Raw genomic sequence first — 15,277 nt, 5'->3', positions numbered from 1 at the left:
CTCATATAAAAACAAAACTTTCAAATTTTAGACAAACTTCCCCCTTAATAAAACTTGTATCTACACTTTATTCACTATATCATCCTCAAAAAAATAAGATTATTTATAATGGAAATTACTTATGTTTGTCATTAAAAAAAAAGGAACAAAAGAAAAAGCATTTTTATTTGTGACATTTAAAAAACTATAACTAAATTTATTATATGTGATGATTTACATTGTAGTTATAGGAGCATTTTACAAGTTTTTAAAATTTTTTAAATAATTTACAGTGTTGAAGGTAGGATATTTATATTCAAACATTCAATTGCGTTTGATTTTTTTAATACATGTGTAATTGGTCTTATTTTGAATTCTATTTTCAGTATTGTAAATTATTTACCAATTTTTAAATATAAGTAGAATGTCTTTTAAATAATTGAGTTATAATTGTTAAAAATTAAATATAGATATACACATGGATCTTAAACTCATGTCAGATTATCAAGATTACTCTATGAACCAATAAAGTAGAAGGCATACCTAATTTCATAATATTGGATATGAGATGAGATGATGGGTACATGGCACTGCAACATATTACCCTATCAGCGGCGGACCACTCCGTCGCTAATAGCCCCCCATTCGGCCGCAATAGGTTATTAGCGGCGGAACTAAAGGTTTGCCGCTAATAAATAGCCGCTAATACTATTATTAGCGGCGGAATTGGGCTCCGATTAGCGGCGGGCAGTGCCGGTCCTGGGCATAGGCGGGCTAGGCCCGCGCCTAGGGCCCACTCATTTTAGGGGCAAAAAAAATATACCATTTAAAAATATACATATTTTTTTTAAAAAAATTCAAAAATACCATGTATCTTTATAGTAAGGGTCAAAATTTTTTTTTTTGCCTATAACCCATTTCAACTCAGGGCCGGTCTTGGCGGCGGGACCCCGTTGCTAATGTACTCTGTCAGTTTCGAACTTCGGAACTGCAAATATCATTTTAAAAAAAATATATTAATAATATTATATATACAAATAAATAATTAATGTTGTTAATGCTTTTAATCATTTTAACTCTAGTATATGTGTTTGTTGTTAATGTTGTCTATAGATTAGCTAAGTTTTTTAATACGACTGAACAATATTCTGCCACCTCCCCAATCCTAAACAATTTTTTTAATCAATAAGTTGTTTTGTCAAAAAAGAAAAAAGGAGTAATGTCTAATTAACTCGTAACATTCGGTATCAACTAATAATTCAATTTTCTAAAGAATAAAGAACTTGTGTTCAATTTGATAATGTATTAGATGGAAAAATAACTAAAATTAATATTATATATTTAGAATGTTCAATTTAAGTAAGCAAAGAAAAAAAAAAGAAAGTATATTCTATAATTTACATAGCCAAAAAGGCCACAAGAAAGAAAAAAGAGATGAATGGAGGCAGTTTTCAGAAAAAGTGACTCTATCAATAATAACCATCTACTTGGATTGTCACCTCCGCCCCCGCCGTCTTCACCGCTTCCTCCTCCACCTTCGTCGATTGTTCCCTCGCCAGGTTTTGAGCAATACAACTCCGATGACACCAAACTCATCCACTCTTTCTTCCTCATCAAATAAAGAACAAAAATAAAAACTAGTACCGAATCACCAAGAGAAAATAACATAGGAGACCAGCTGAGACAGAGCAATATATATATAAAAAGATAATAATATATATCCCTAAAATTTTTAAAATATAAAAAACCATCTATCTGAAATTCTTTAAAAAAAGTTTACTTACATGAAATGGGTTTTGGTGCGTGGTGGTACTCGGCGGTGCGTGGTGTCCTTCCTGGTGCATGGTGGTACTCGGTGGTGGTGGTGGTGGTGGTGGAGAACTCGGTAGTGGTAGTGGTGGTGGTGTTATTCGGTGGTGGTGGTGGTGGAGAAGGGTTGAGAGAGAGCTGAAGAAATTTAAAGAGCTGAGAGTAAAAGTAGGGAAAATGGGTCGGTGGGGGTATTTATAGACATATTAGCGACGGGGTCCGCCGCTAATACCCCGCCGCTAATTAGTATTTAAAAATGTATGAACTGAATAAGCAGGAATTTTCTCGCCCACTTACCCGCCGCTAATAGTATTAGCGGCGGACCTCCGCCACTAATAATTTTTTTTTAAAAAAATAAAAATTGACTATTAGTGGCGGAATTTAGAGTCCGCTGCCCATACTGCCATTATTAGCGGCGTGCCATCTCCGCTGCTAATAATTCCGCGATAAATGACCAAAATTGTTGTAGTGTGTTCTTCCACAAACTAATCTTACCTCCATGGGTTCTCACTCAATTGATGGGAATAGAGGAGAAGAGTGGTTGGGATTAGCCTTGGGGACCAAACCCTTATGTTCTTTATATAGAAAACTAATTAGAGCCCCATTTACTATTGTGTATTACACATTATCTATACCAAATAAGATGTTTATTAGGTTGATTTAATTAGATCACTTATTTAGCCCAAACTAGAATATTAGCTCAAATAAATTATCTTAATTTATAAGCCCACATGTTGGATTATTAAAGATAACCCAACAATCTCTCTTGGGCTACAAATTAATACCAATGACAACAATTTTTGATAACCTTATGTGCGCACAAACTTGATAATTATTCTCAAAACATTCTCTGTAGATGATTTGGTCCATCTCCTATACCAATATGAGACCAAATCGGCCTTAATTATATTTATCGAAACTGGAACCATCAATGATCACCATATTAAATATATTCAATGGCATAGATTAAGTATGGATGTGTAACTGGAAATTACATGCAATGTCATCTTAATCGTGCCTATTTCTAATTAATCCTTTATTTCTTAGTGAGATGAATCCCTAGTCTTTCAAACTTTATGTCAAACCACAATAGAAAGATAACACATTCAGAACAATAAAGATAATAAAACCATCAACTTTATTATGCAAAAAACTAAACCTAGCTAAAGTAGTGTAATAGTGTCAATCAACAAAGTAACTAATATTGAAAACAAACTTCCACTAAGATTGAACATCATCGAATAAAATAACACCCCTATAAGCAATATGCTCATGAAAGATCTTGGGTGTCAAAACTTTAGTTAGTGGGTCTATTAGGAATAAGTTTGTTCCTATATACTCTATATACACTATCTTACTCGGAACTATATCTTTAACAACTAGAAACTTAATGTATATGTGCTTAGATTTTGATAAGCTTCTATAGTCATCTGAATATAGAACTGCTAATAGATTGCCACAATTTACCTTTAGTTGTCTTTTAATTCCTTACACAACCTACAACTAAGTGACAAAATTTTACAGCCATATTGTGTGACAGTCAGTAGTCCCGTGATCCGTAAGGGGAAATACCGGGTAAGCTGTGAAATCCCAAATCGCCTGGGGAAGGTCAAGTGGGATGATTCTGAGACTTTGTAGGTATGGGACTACACAGTTGAAGAGAGCTTAAACGGATTGATTGGTACTACCTATATCAACAAGGTGCATCTTGTTTTTCGGTAGCCCATCACGAACGAACTCCATAGTTAAGCGTGCTTGACCTAGGGCAATTTCAGGATGGGTGACCTCCTGGGAAGTTTTCCCAGGAATCGTGCGAGTGAGGACAAAGCACGCTGAAAACACTTGTGTTGGTCTGTAGGGTCAGTCATCAGTCCATGAAGCAGCCAGAGTGACATACTCATGTATAAGAGCCATCATTCTATGGGTGTAAGGGCCCAATGGAGGCTTGAAGCGGGGACATTACAAATGGTATCAGAGCCTTGACCTAGCCGGAAGTGTGGTCGATGAGGACGTCGGACCCCGTAAGAGGGGTGATTGTGACAGTCAGTAGTCCCGTGATCTGTAAGGGGAAATACCAGGTAAGCTGTGCAATTCCACATCGCTTGGGGAAGGTCAAGTGGGATGATTTTGAGACTGTGTAGGTATGGGACTACACAGTTGAAGAGAGCTTAAATGGATTGATTGGTACTACCTATATCAACAAGGTGCATCTTGTTTTTTGGTAGCCCATCACGAAAGAACTCCATAGTTAAGCGTGCTTGACTTGGGGCAATTTCAGGATGAGTGACCTCCTGGGAAGTTTTCCCAGGAAGCGTGCGAGTAAGGACAAAGCACGCTGAAAACACTCGTGCTGGTCTGTAGGGTCAATCATCAGTCCATGAAACAGCCAGAGTGACGTACTCGTGTATAAGAGCCATCATTCTGTGGGTGTAAGGGCCCAATGGAGGCTTGAAGCGAGGACGTTACATATTGTATTATTGGTTGTCTCATAACAAGCTATGAATTATGTTGCCATGATAGGATGAGCTATGAATGTATGGTTAGCACTTTTGCATGATATAACTCCTCCAAACAACAAGTAGACATAGCCAGAAGTGGATTTCTTAATTTCTTGGCAACCCACTGTTGTCAGAATACCTAATGATCTCCAAATTTTCTGACCTCCGATAAGTAAGCATATAATCATTTGTTCTTTATAATTATTTCATGACCCATTTTGTTGCCTTCTAATGATCCATACCGGGATCACTTAAGTATTTTCCCAACATAGTCACTATGTACTCCAAAACTAGATGCACGCATACTTGAGCATACATACGACTTCTAATAGCGAAAGCATAAGGAACCTTCTTTCATCTTTACTCTTTGAATTTCATTCTTGGGGCAATAGTTGAGACTAAACTTGTCTCCTTTTGCAATAAGATTTAGATTAATTCACTCCCACTGAACTTGTGATGTACACAATCGTCAATAATATTGACTTTAAATCTGTATGAGATAATGATTTGATGAGAAGCTTGTTTGAGACCAGAGATGGATCTTGAGTTTGCAACCATAGACATTGGATAACTTGACATAAAATATTATGGTTGCATCTTATATCATTTCCTCAATGTCGTCAATGAGAAAAAACTGTCTTAACATCCATCTAGTGTAACTCTAATTCAAGATGAGCTAAAAGTGACATAATTATTCTAAAAGAGTCTTTCGATGACACTGGAGAATGCCTTCCTTTTGTATAAAAGCCTTGGCGAATTGACAAGATCCTAAATGCCATTGTCTCTCATGGATTTCATATCATCATTCATGGAATCAATCAACTGTTGATAATTAACACTTTGTTTGACTTGTTAGTAGTTGATTGGATCATCTTCCATCGTCCTTATGTCAAACTCATGCTCTTTAAGAAACATAATAAAATAATTTGAAATTATACTTCTTTTCTCTCTAGTGGATCGCCTATGTGTCACTTCCTCTTGATGTTGTTGAGTTTGCTCTTTTGGAGTAGCCTTTTGATATTGAGTAGGGAATTCCATAGGTGAATTCTCATTGTTGTCTTCAAATATGTCTTAACAATGTCAATAGGTTGATCATTGTCAAGAACAATATTTCGTAGAAAAATTTATTTCTCTTAAAAAAAACAACATTCCTTACTTTATCTTCCTCCTCAAACAGAACATCCTCGAGAAGTCTCGCATTTCCTGTCTCGAAAAAGGACTTGGTTGAGGGATCTCAAAACTTTAAACCCCTTGACCTTTCTAGATACCCAACAAAATAGTAGTTAATTATTCTTTAGTCTAGTTTGTTTTCATGTGGCCTAAAATTGCCTTACCTCAATTGGACAACCCTAAATATGTAAGTGTTTAGTACTAGACTTTTTCCATGTCCATAGTTCTTCTAGGGGTTTATTATCTACCAATTTGCTAGTCACTCTATTTAAAATATAGACTGCAGTCTTAAGTGCTAATTCCAAAGTGATTCAGGTAAAGAAAAATGATTAATCATGCTTCTTACCATGTCCTTAAGCATTCTATTTTATCTCCCAGCATCACCATTCATGGTTGCCTTGGCATTATGTATTGCAAGACAATTCTGCATTTCTCTAGGAATATGGCAAAAGGTCATGGAGGTTGTTTACTTGATCTGTCATATCTACAATAGTGTTTACCTCTACAGGTAAACTTGACAACTTTAATCTTCTCACCTAGTTAATTTTTTAACTTTGGCTTTGAAGGCCTTAATAAACGTCCAAGGATTGTGACTTTTCATGTATCAAGTATAAGTACCCACAACGAAAATAGTCGTCTATAAAAGTGATAAAATACTATTTGTCATTCTAAAAAATTGTAGGCAATGGACCACATATATCAGTATGTATCAATTTTAAGACACTAGAATTCCTGTTGGCACTTAATTTCTTAATGTTTATCTGTTTTCCTTTGATATATTCGATATAAACATCAATGTCAATGTAATCAAGGGGTGCAAGTATTCTATCTAAACACAAATCTCCTTATTCTACTTTTGAAGATTTGTCCTACGCATTTGTGCCATAAGATGATAGAATTCTCATTTGATAATTTTTGTTTTGTACCTCTTAATGTTATTTATATGGTTTCATAATTATAAGAATCAATTGTATTTAGCATATATAGATTGTCAATTAAAGAACCAGTCACAACTAAGTAAAATTAAGAAATAGACTAAATTTATTATTTCCAAATGAACAAGACTAACCATAGTTGTCTAAAATAGAAATAAAAAAAAAAAATCAAATTTCATCTAATTGACGGTACTACATAAGTCTCGTTTAATTCAATAAAATAACCAGTCTTAAAATATAATCTAAATGTGACAATTGCTTCAACTGAAAATGCTTTGCCCTTGCCCACAAGGATAAATCTTTCAGCATCATTTGAAGATCGACTCCAAATGTAACCCTACATAAAAATATATACTTATGTGAGTAGTAGCACCAGAATCTACCTACCAAGTTCTTTGTCACTAAATATAGTATTTTGATACAAGTTATCACTAATTTAGTATTAGTCACAACAAGTATTGTGACTAAAACCACATTTAGTCACAACAAATTGTGATTTTTGTGACAAACTTTTAGCTACAGACTTTTTAGTCACAACGTAAGAATCACAATTTATAATTACTCACAATTTAACAAGTATTGTGACTAAAATCACATTTAGTCACAACAAATTGTGATTTTTGTGACTAAAATTTTTAGCTACAGACTTTTTAGTCACAACGTAAGAATCACAATTTATAATTACTCACAACTTTTTTATTTTTATTCACAAGTTTTGTTGTGACTAAAAGTAAATTTTTTTATAATGATGCATAGCTATTTATAAATAGGATAATTTCTACTGTAAAAGGCTATGATATTTTGTTCTAAAGCAAAAATGTTGAAAACCATTCGATTCATGATGATAAATAATTATGAGCGAGTGAAGTTACATCACGCTAAGATAAAAAGTACTACATATAATAATATAAGACTCTTCCTTTTGAGTATTTAGTATGTGCAAAAGCATAAAAGAATGGAGTACTTCGTATTCTTACTTGTGAGTATTAACCAATGTATATGAATGAGTAATTAAGTCGAGAAACAAAAGAAAATGAGTTTCTAGTATTGTAATTTATTTTCATATATATATATATATATTCACATTATTTAGAAACAAATGAAAGATGGGTAAATACTCTTTTGGATCTTGTGTTTTGTAAAAGTTACTGATTGAAACTTTTATTTTGTTAAATGACAAAATGGACCCTGTATATTCTAAAATGGTAAAAATGGGACCTGAACTGATTTATTGTCAAAATAAAATTTAATAATAATTTGATCTAAAAATATTATGACAAAACTGTTTACATTTTCTGTATCTGTTCGTATTTTCAATTTGGTTATATTAAGAAAAGTTGTCAAAAATTAAGCCCAGAGTCTTATTTATACCATTTTAAAAAATACATAATCCATTTTATCATTTAACAAAATAAAAAGTCTAATTATTAACTTTTATAAAACATAAAATTTAAAATAGTATTTACTCGTAAAAGTTTCCAGTTTTGATGGTAATGGGAGCCTAGGAGGGAGGTACAAGAGGGAAGGGTACGTACTGAAAAAGCCTGTAGGTCTTCGTACGTGGAGATATATGGTAAATATAAATCGATGCTTTATGGCAACACTGAAGAGGCAGAGCTTCCTAATTATAAGTCTTTTTACTTCACATTATATAAGCTTTTGCCTCTTGTGGATAGTTCCATCATCTTTCATAGCTACTTTTTAACGAAACTTCTTTTTTTATTTTTTACAAGGAGAAAATAAAATAAACAATATTATATATTTTATAATCTATGGAGTGAAGAGTGAGCACTATGTCATCATTTATATGCTGTCACATCAATAATTATTCAAAAATAATAAATGAGAAAAGAAAAAATGGCCCATGCAGGTCTCGAACCTGCGACCTTCGCGTTATTAGCACGACGCTCTAACCAGCTGAGCTAATAGGCCAGGTTGAAATGACTAAAACTATTTAAGTACATAAACTAATAAACGTTAGCAAGAGAAAACAATATAGTGAATATAAATATAACACGTCCAAGCTAAGATAATTGGGTTCTAGCTTTTGATAATTTATTGAGTTATATGATCAGGAGAGCATGAAGGGTGTACACGAGCCCCGTGCAAGCTCTTCTTGTGCTGCTTGCAAGTTCTTGAAGCGAAGATGCATCCCCACATGCATCTTCGCTCCTTATTTTAGGTCCGACGAGCCTAAAAAGTTTGCCAAAGTACACAAAGTATTTGGCGCTAGCAATGTAAGCAAGATCTTGATCGAGGTGCCCGAAGAACAGCGCGAGGACACCGTCAATTCTCTAGCCTATGAGGCCGAGGCAAGGCTACGAGACCCCGTTTATGGTTGCATTGGTGCCATAGCTTTGCTCCAAAGAAAGATGGCTGAGCTGCAACATGATCTAGCCTTTGCTAGAGCTCGTCTAGCTCGCTGTGCAGCCAATTCTTCTTCTTCTTCTTCTTCTTCTTCATTTTCTTCTAATTATGGTGTTGCTTTGGATGGCAGCAGGCTTATTAGCGAGGCTAGTACTGGTTTTAGTGGTCTTCCTGCTGCTAATTGGGCTACTCATGATCATCATCAAGCTTTAATTACCCAAAGTTCGTTTGAATTTTGTCAGAATAATTCATCAGTTAATTATCATCATGATTTTAGCTTTGTCCCGTATATATTATAATGATCAGTTTGTGATATATATATATCTATCTAATAATATGAATCATGATATATGATCTGCTCTTTAATCATCTATTTTGTGGATGAAATTAATATTGGTGTTTTAGAATTTATCCCTTTTCCAGTCAGAATTTAACGAAACCAGTTAAATTTCAAGTTCCCCAACATTAACAGTAACTTGATTAATATTTCTATATTATTTTGAGTACTTTTCTAGATTATTAATAGAATAATCTCTTCCCTTTGATGCTTTTTGATCATCACAAGTTGGGTAGGTAGAACAAAAACAATTTGGGTAGCCATTATTTACTTATTAAGTTTTTACTGCTTTCAAGTACAACAGAAGTTTGTGGGAGCCAACCAATTGAAGCCATTATTCGAGGTAAGGAAGAAAAACACTAGCCATGATTTCAGAAGCCCCACAATTAATAATAACAATAATAATAATAATAATAGGCCTTTCTTTTTTTAACTTTATTTGCTGCAGTGAGAATCCAAAGATTTATTTGCTTCTCATCAACACTAGAGTAGAGATAACAGTTCCCGTGAGTGAATGCCTACACAATTTTCAGAATGTTCAATGATACAATGGTTTGATTTTCTTTACTACTCTTTCTGTCACCAAGGCCATAACATAGCACAGCTTTTTTTTTTTTCCCAAAAATGGTTTTGCTTGACGAGAAGGAAAATAGAATTTTTTACCATACAAAGGTCATAACAACCTCTTTAAATAATTTGGAAAAATCCAATATAACCGTGTTTATCAGATTTTGCCTTTTTTCTGTTCAAGGCTAATCGGAATAGCCATACTCAAAAGTTTTTGGATAAAAAAAAACACTATTTTGTTTCTCCATTTAAAGATGGAATCGTATCCTGTCGAGTTAGCATATAACAGCTAAAACAAATAAACAATTTACCAACACAGAGGAATAGCTTGTTTTCTTCAATTTAAAATGACAAGACACTTTAAGAACAATTATCCAGTGCTGAATTTGGAAAACCGACTAATTTATAGTGGATAAGGTGATTTTGAAGAGATCACATTATACTTTCTCTCAATAATTCAACGGTAGGTGCAAGATACTTGTTACCAAAACAAAAGAAAAACTATTTACATAAAGACATAAAGACACTACAACAATTGATTTGAACTTTAATAATAAGATAGCCTGGGAAAATGTGTAATTTAACTACATAAATCCAACGTGGACTCCACAGATTTCCAGATTTAGACATCCTTTATGAACATTGATTTCTTCACATCTCAGCTAATTACTTCTTCCCTGTTAAGAAGTATAAGCATAGAAAATGGGTTACTATAAGATCATAGTTTAAAACCAATTTCAAGTACTATCATTTAGTCCGCACAAAATAAAGCAATGGCGATACAAACATGAGAAAATAGCAGCAAAAAATAGTATGCTCTCTTTCTAATATTCTCTGGATATGCCTGTATGAAAGAATGCCAACATTATTTTATCCAACATGTTCAAGAAGCTGATCACTGAAAATAGTCTTGTTAAGCCATGGTATGCCAGTATTTGATAGATGATTATCATTTGCGGGTTTGGCCTGCAATTTCTACTCATTCTTCTGAAAGCTTACTTACAACTTTGGAAGCTTAATCAAGTATTCAAATGCAAAGTAAACGCCAAAAAACATGCAGCAAGACAGCTCCATACTTAACTCAAACCCGGGTACACTCAGGTAGAACAATCAAACCCCAGCTTAAGCTTCTACCCAAAATACTAAACAAATCACAAACAATGCAACTCCTCCTCAGGTGTCATTTAGTTTAATTTGACTATCTCCTGTGATCAATCCTAAGCTGTTTTAGTTCTCTTAAAGGCAAAAAAATAAAACCGGGCACATGCTAAACTGGGAGGTGAGCATGAGTCAACTCTGGATCCAAAACTACCATAGGTCAAAAATGCTGCATAGCATTGATTATAATTTATTTGGACATATCAATCTAAAATTCAAGCACCTAATTAAATCTTCTTGCCTGCACATAATCCTAAACCTGAAATATTATAACAAGATAAGTGCACTTACATAAACAAGTATCTCAGAACAAAAAGTAAAACTTGCTTCCAACAAGCTAGCAAAAGGTACCAACAACGTAGGTAACTCAATTTCTTGAATGTTAAAGCATAATGTATAATGTACAAAAAATTCTTTAACAAGAATCACTCCAAGTCAATCCAATTTAATCCAACCTTTCAATCAAATTTACTCATATCATCAAAGCAATTGTTTCAACTACCAATTCAAATCAAATGCATAATTGTTCAGAATTTCGAAATTTACCCGAACCAGGGGCGTACTTCGCTCGTTTCATCTTCCCCAGCTCCAATTGAGCGTCCATGAACATGTTCAACCTTTGTGACTCAAGGTCCATAGCAAACTCCATTCTCTGCTTCTCTAGCTCCATCATCTTCTGCTGTTTTGAGCTCTCGATCCTCTCGTAAATCTCCCCAAATTTTAAAATCGCCCTAGCCAATTCCCTACAAGCAGAACCATCCGATAAATCTAGTGCCTCCATTCGATGCTTCCTCACCACCACTCTAGTTCCGTCAAACCCTCCGTCCTCCTCATCCTCCTCCTCTTCCAGGTTATCATCATTCACCGGCAAACTATCCGGCGATCTTACAGCGTAGACCGGGGGCTTTGGTCCAGCCCTGGAACTGGTAGGCTTAGCGGACTTGATCGTTAAGGTAACGGTAGTAGGCTTGGTGTTAGAGCCGATGAGGAAATCAAGCCGGGGATAGAAGACCCAAGCCGAGGGAAGAGGCTTAGACTTCTCAAGCTTGTACTTCTTCTTCAAGGTGTCGACTCGGTTCTTGCACTGGACGTCCGTCTTGTACGCCTTAACGCCGTTATCACGGCCGTTGACGGCTTCGGCAACCTCCTTCCAGTCCTTCTGACGGAGATTGCCGCGGTTAAGCTGCAAATAACGGTCGCCCCAGGCTTCGATTAGGGTCTCGGTGGCTCCTTCGCTCCAACAATCTTCACGGCCACCGCTGTGGGGTCGAGTGGCCGTCGTTGGGCCGGGTCGGTCCATGGATTACAATTGGGCCGGGTCGGGCGGTGGTTATTACGGTTGATCGGAATATTGTAGAGAGAGAGAGAGAAATGAAAGTGAGGGAAAATGAGTTAGAGAGAGAAAGATGAGGATGGAAGGTAAAGGATCGGATTCGGGACGAACGAAAGAGAAAATGTTGGCCGTGCATTGTGACCGGCGGTGACGTCATCTACCCGTATTGTGGTTGGACGGAACCACTCACACACTAATAATTTAGTCCAACGAACTAAAACCAAGTCCAATGCCCTTACTTTTGAGGTTCCAAATAGTTTCACTTAGATTTACTTTTTTTTAACAACATCATTTTTTGGGGACTTACACATGTACTAGAAAAAGGCCCAAAGTTTACATTTGATATTAGTACGGCCCAAATATAATATATAATCTACTTTGGGAAATTTACAAAAATACTGTAATTTGGGTTAACTTTTACAAAAATACTGTCACACGAAAAAGTTTTCAAAAATACTGTGTTTTCATAAAATCCCAGTAAAACACAAAGCAGTACAACTCAAAACAATAGTAGAACAACTACAAAACACCAGTAAAACACCAGTGAAAACTTAACACAATATACTGCAGTATGAAACTTATAAAAAAATACCGCTTGATAGTATTTTTGTAAAAAAATTAACAAAAGTTAATATACTATGTAAATTTCTCTCTAATTTTATATAATACAATACGCTTTAACACATCATTCTAAACGAGCCCCTAAATTTTATATTTATATTGTATCTTTTAATTTTACATTTATACTGTACCTTCACAGTTAGGGTTTTCATAGAAAAATTTACACCCTATACTGATTTTTTCTATTTTATTTCTTTTGTACGGTTACACGGCAATTATAACTTTTTTAGTGTGTAATTGTTTTTTTTTTTTTTTAATTTTGAGTAAGTCTAATTAATTTAACTTAATAATATATATGTGTGTGTTTATATATAAAAAAGAGGTTTGTATAAGTTAATTGATGTTTTTTACATCACTTTTATGTTAAATTTTTTATTTTATTTTTTTACTTAAATTTGAAATTTAAGTCCAATCACTCACATGATTTTATTTTTAAAAAATTATATATTTATTTATATATATATATATATAACTCTTTATATGTATTTAGTTGATTGATGGGACAACTTTATTTTTAATTAAATTTGAAATTGAAGACAACCCACCTACGTGATCCCTATTCCCAAGCTTATATATCTATTTTGTTTCTCTCTCTATCTCTTTTTGTGGGTTGATGTCTATAGAAAAATTCTTGAGATTCGTGTCAAGATAAAGACCATCAACCAAGAGCTTTACATAAAATCATTCTCTCCATTCTTCAATGTTTCAAAAACTTACAAAGCTTATTCATTTCATTCATTTTTTTACTTGAGTTTTGAGAGAGAAAAGTAAGATATATATAGAGAGAAATTTTTTGCGAGTGTGCTGAGAGAAAAAAACTTGAAACGATGATGGAGTGTGGAGGCTCTCTTGGTGAAGAGAGCATATCTAAGTGAGAATATCTTCAACAAGAACAATACAGAGGAAGAAGAAGAACATCAGACAACTCAAACTTTCTAAGTAAAAAAAATCTCTTTTTTTCTTTATTTATTTTTTCTAGAACGACATAAATTTTACTGGGTTTTTGTTGTTTTTACTAATTATGTTTTTTTTTTTTTGGGTTATAGTTAGCTCTGGTTTTGTGAGTGGTGGTATTGTATCATTTGATGGCTCTTATGGCTTATTTTGTTATTGTTTTTTTATGCTTATTTTTTATATTCATTTTTTTTTTTTTTTTTGTTGTTTTAGTTTTGTTTTAGTAGTGTTTTCTTATATTTTTTTATAGGATTGGGAATCTAAGTACACTCGATCGGAATACTACCATTCTAAAGTTATAAACTCTGGTTATTACTCTGTTATTGAAGATATTAAAAAACTTCTTACTGAAACCCAATTAAATATGTTTTCAAAAACTGTATTAGAAGTTATTTTTGATTGCGTAGTAGCTGTAAACTTTCTTCAGTGTTTCCTTGTCTTTGTATGCCTGACATTTTTCAACTTCTGGTTGGTGTTTGTCTGTTATTAGCTTCTCGTTGTTGATGTCGATTTCTGGATATAGTTTTTTACTGTTGTTTTCAAGTTTTTCTACCATTTTTTTAGCAACCAGCTTCGCATAGTCAACTATGTCAAATTTGTCATTTTCAAATTCTCTTGTTTTTGACTCTCCTCCTTCTTCTAATTGGTGTTCCAATGTGTATGATTCTGTTGTTGCTGTGTTATTTTCAAGTATTGTTGTGTTATTTTCGAGCATTGTCACATTCTCTTGAAATAATTATGTTCTTTTTCCCATTGTCCAGTGCTCTTTATGAGAATTGATTTAGATTCCATGTCCTGTCATTTTTCACAATATTTCATTTACGTGGCATTTTTTTCATATTAAAACAACAGTAAAATAACACTACAAAACCGTAATTTGTTGTTGATTTAGTAATTTTTTCTCTTTTCCAGGTTTTATGGTTTTTTCTTGGTGTTTTTATGATTCCGGTGTTGATTTGTCCATCCCCAACCACGAAGGAGAGGTGTCATTTGTATTTTGTTACTGTTCACAGTATAAAAGTAAATATATTGGGCCTGAGCAGTATAAAAGAAATAAAAATGGGCTTGGACAGTAAAAATGTAAAGTTTGCCGTGTCCCAGTATTTTTGAAAACATTTGGTAAAAAAACAGTATTTTTGTAAGTTTCCCATACAATACAATACGCTTTAATACAGCATTCTAAACGAGCTCCTAAATTTTACATTTATACTGTATCTTTTAATTTTACATTTATACTGTACCTCCACAGTTAGGGTTGTTCATATGAGGAATGGTTGGGTCCAGTATGTCGTACCCACTACTAATGGCCCCTCTCACACAAAGCCCAAAGGAGAGGTATTTAACCTTTCATTAAATAATTATTAGAGGAAATTACACTCTATACCTTTTTTATATTATCCTCTTTTATTTTTACCCTCTTTTTTAAAGTCTATCATTTTTACCTTTTTTTTTTAAAAACATTGTACTAATTTTGCCCCTGTCACTTTAAGATATTCTCCATGTGGCTCTCTTATGTCAGGGTATTTTGGGTACAATACATATAAAAAGA

The 15,277-nt window shown here is 33.9% G+C and overlaps 2 protein-coding genes and 1 non-coding gene across 3 annotated transcripts; 1 reads left to right on the top strand and 2 right to left on the bottom strand.

Moving 5' to 3' along the window:
• Nucleotides 1-8,006: 8,006 nt before the first annotated feature.
• On the top strand, nucleotides 8,007-9,149 carry LOC115703599 (LOB domain-containing protein 21-like). Its single transcript, XM_030630829.2, has one exon. The coding sequence runs from the start codon at nucleotides 8,473-8,475 to the stop codon at nucleotides 9,055-9,057; it is 585 nt and encodes a 194-aa protein (XP_030486689.1). The 5' UTR covers nucleotides 8,007-8,472; the 3' UTR covers nucleotides 9,058-9,149.
• TRNAI-AAU (transfer RNA isoleucine (anticodon AAU)) lies at nucleotides 8,250-8,323 on the bottom strand. Its single transcript has one exon. It is a non-coding gene; the product is annotated as a tRNA-Ile (tRNA).
• An 829-nt stretch (nucleotides 9,150-9,978) lies between the features above and the next one.
• On the bottom strand, nucleotides 9,979-12,423 carry LOC115704226 (trihelix transcription factor ENAP1). The gene is made up of 2 exons (XM_030631443.2): nucleotides 11,367-12,423; nucleotides 9,979-10,339 (listed from the first exon to the last, which is right to left on the bottom strand). The coding sequence occupies exons 1-2, from the start codon at nucleotides 12,118-12,120 to the stop codon at nucleotides 10,329-10,331; spliced, it is 765 nt and encodes a 254-aa protein (XP_030487303.2). The 5' UTR covers nucleotides 12,121-12,423; the 3' UTR covers nucleotides 9,979-10,328.
• Between the last annotated feature and the right edge of the window lie 2,854 nt (nucleotides 12,424-15,277).

The sequence above is a fragment of the Cannabis sativa genome, chromosome 1 (assembly GCF_029168945.1).
Source record: "Cannabis sativa cultivar Pink pepper isolate KNU-18-1 chromosome 1, ASM2916894v1, whole genome shotgun sequence".
Taxonomy (NCBI): domain Eukaryota; kingdom Viridiplantae; phylum Streptophyta; class Magnoliopsida; order Rosales; family Cannabaceae; genus Cannabis; species Cannabis sativa.
Note: the sequence above shows the minus strand (reverse complement) of the source record. Positions and strands in the feature narration are given on the sequence as shown.

Excerpts from the sequence above, each read along its gene's own strand:
- LOC115704226 (XM_030631443.2), bottom strand. The coding sequence starts at position 12,120 with ATGGACCGACCCGGCCCAACGACGGCCACTCGACCCCACAGCGGTGGC.
- LOC115703599 (XM_030630829.2), top strand. The coding sequence starts at position 8,473 with ATGAAGGGTGTACACGAGCCCCGTGCAAGCTCTTCTTGTGCTGCTTGC.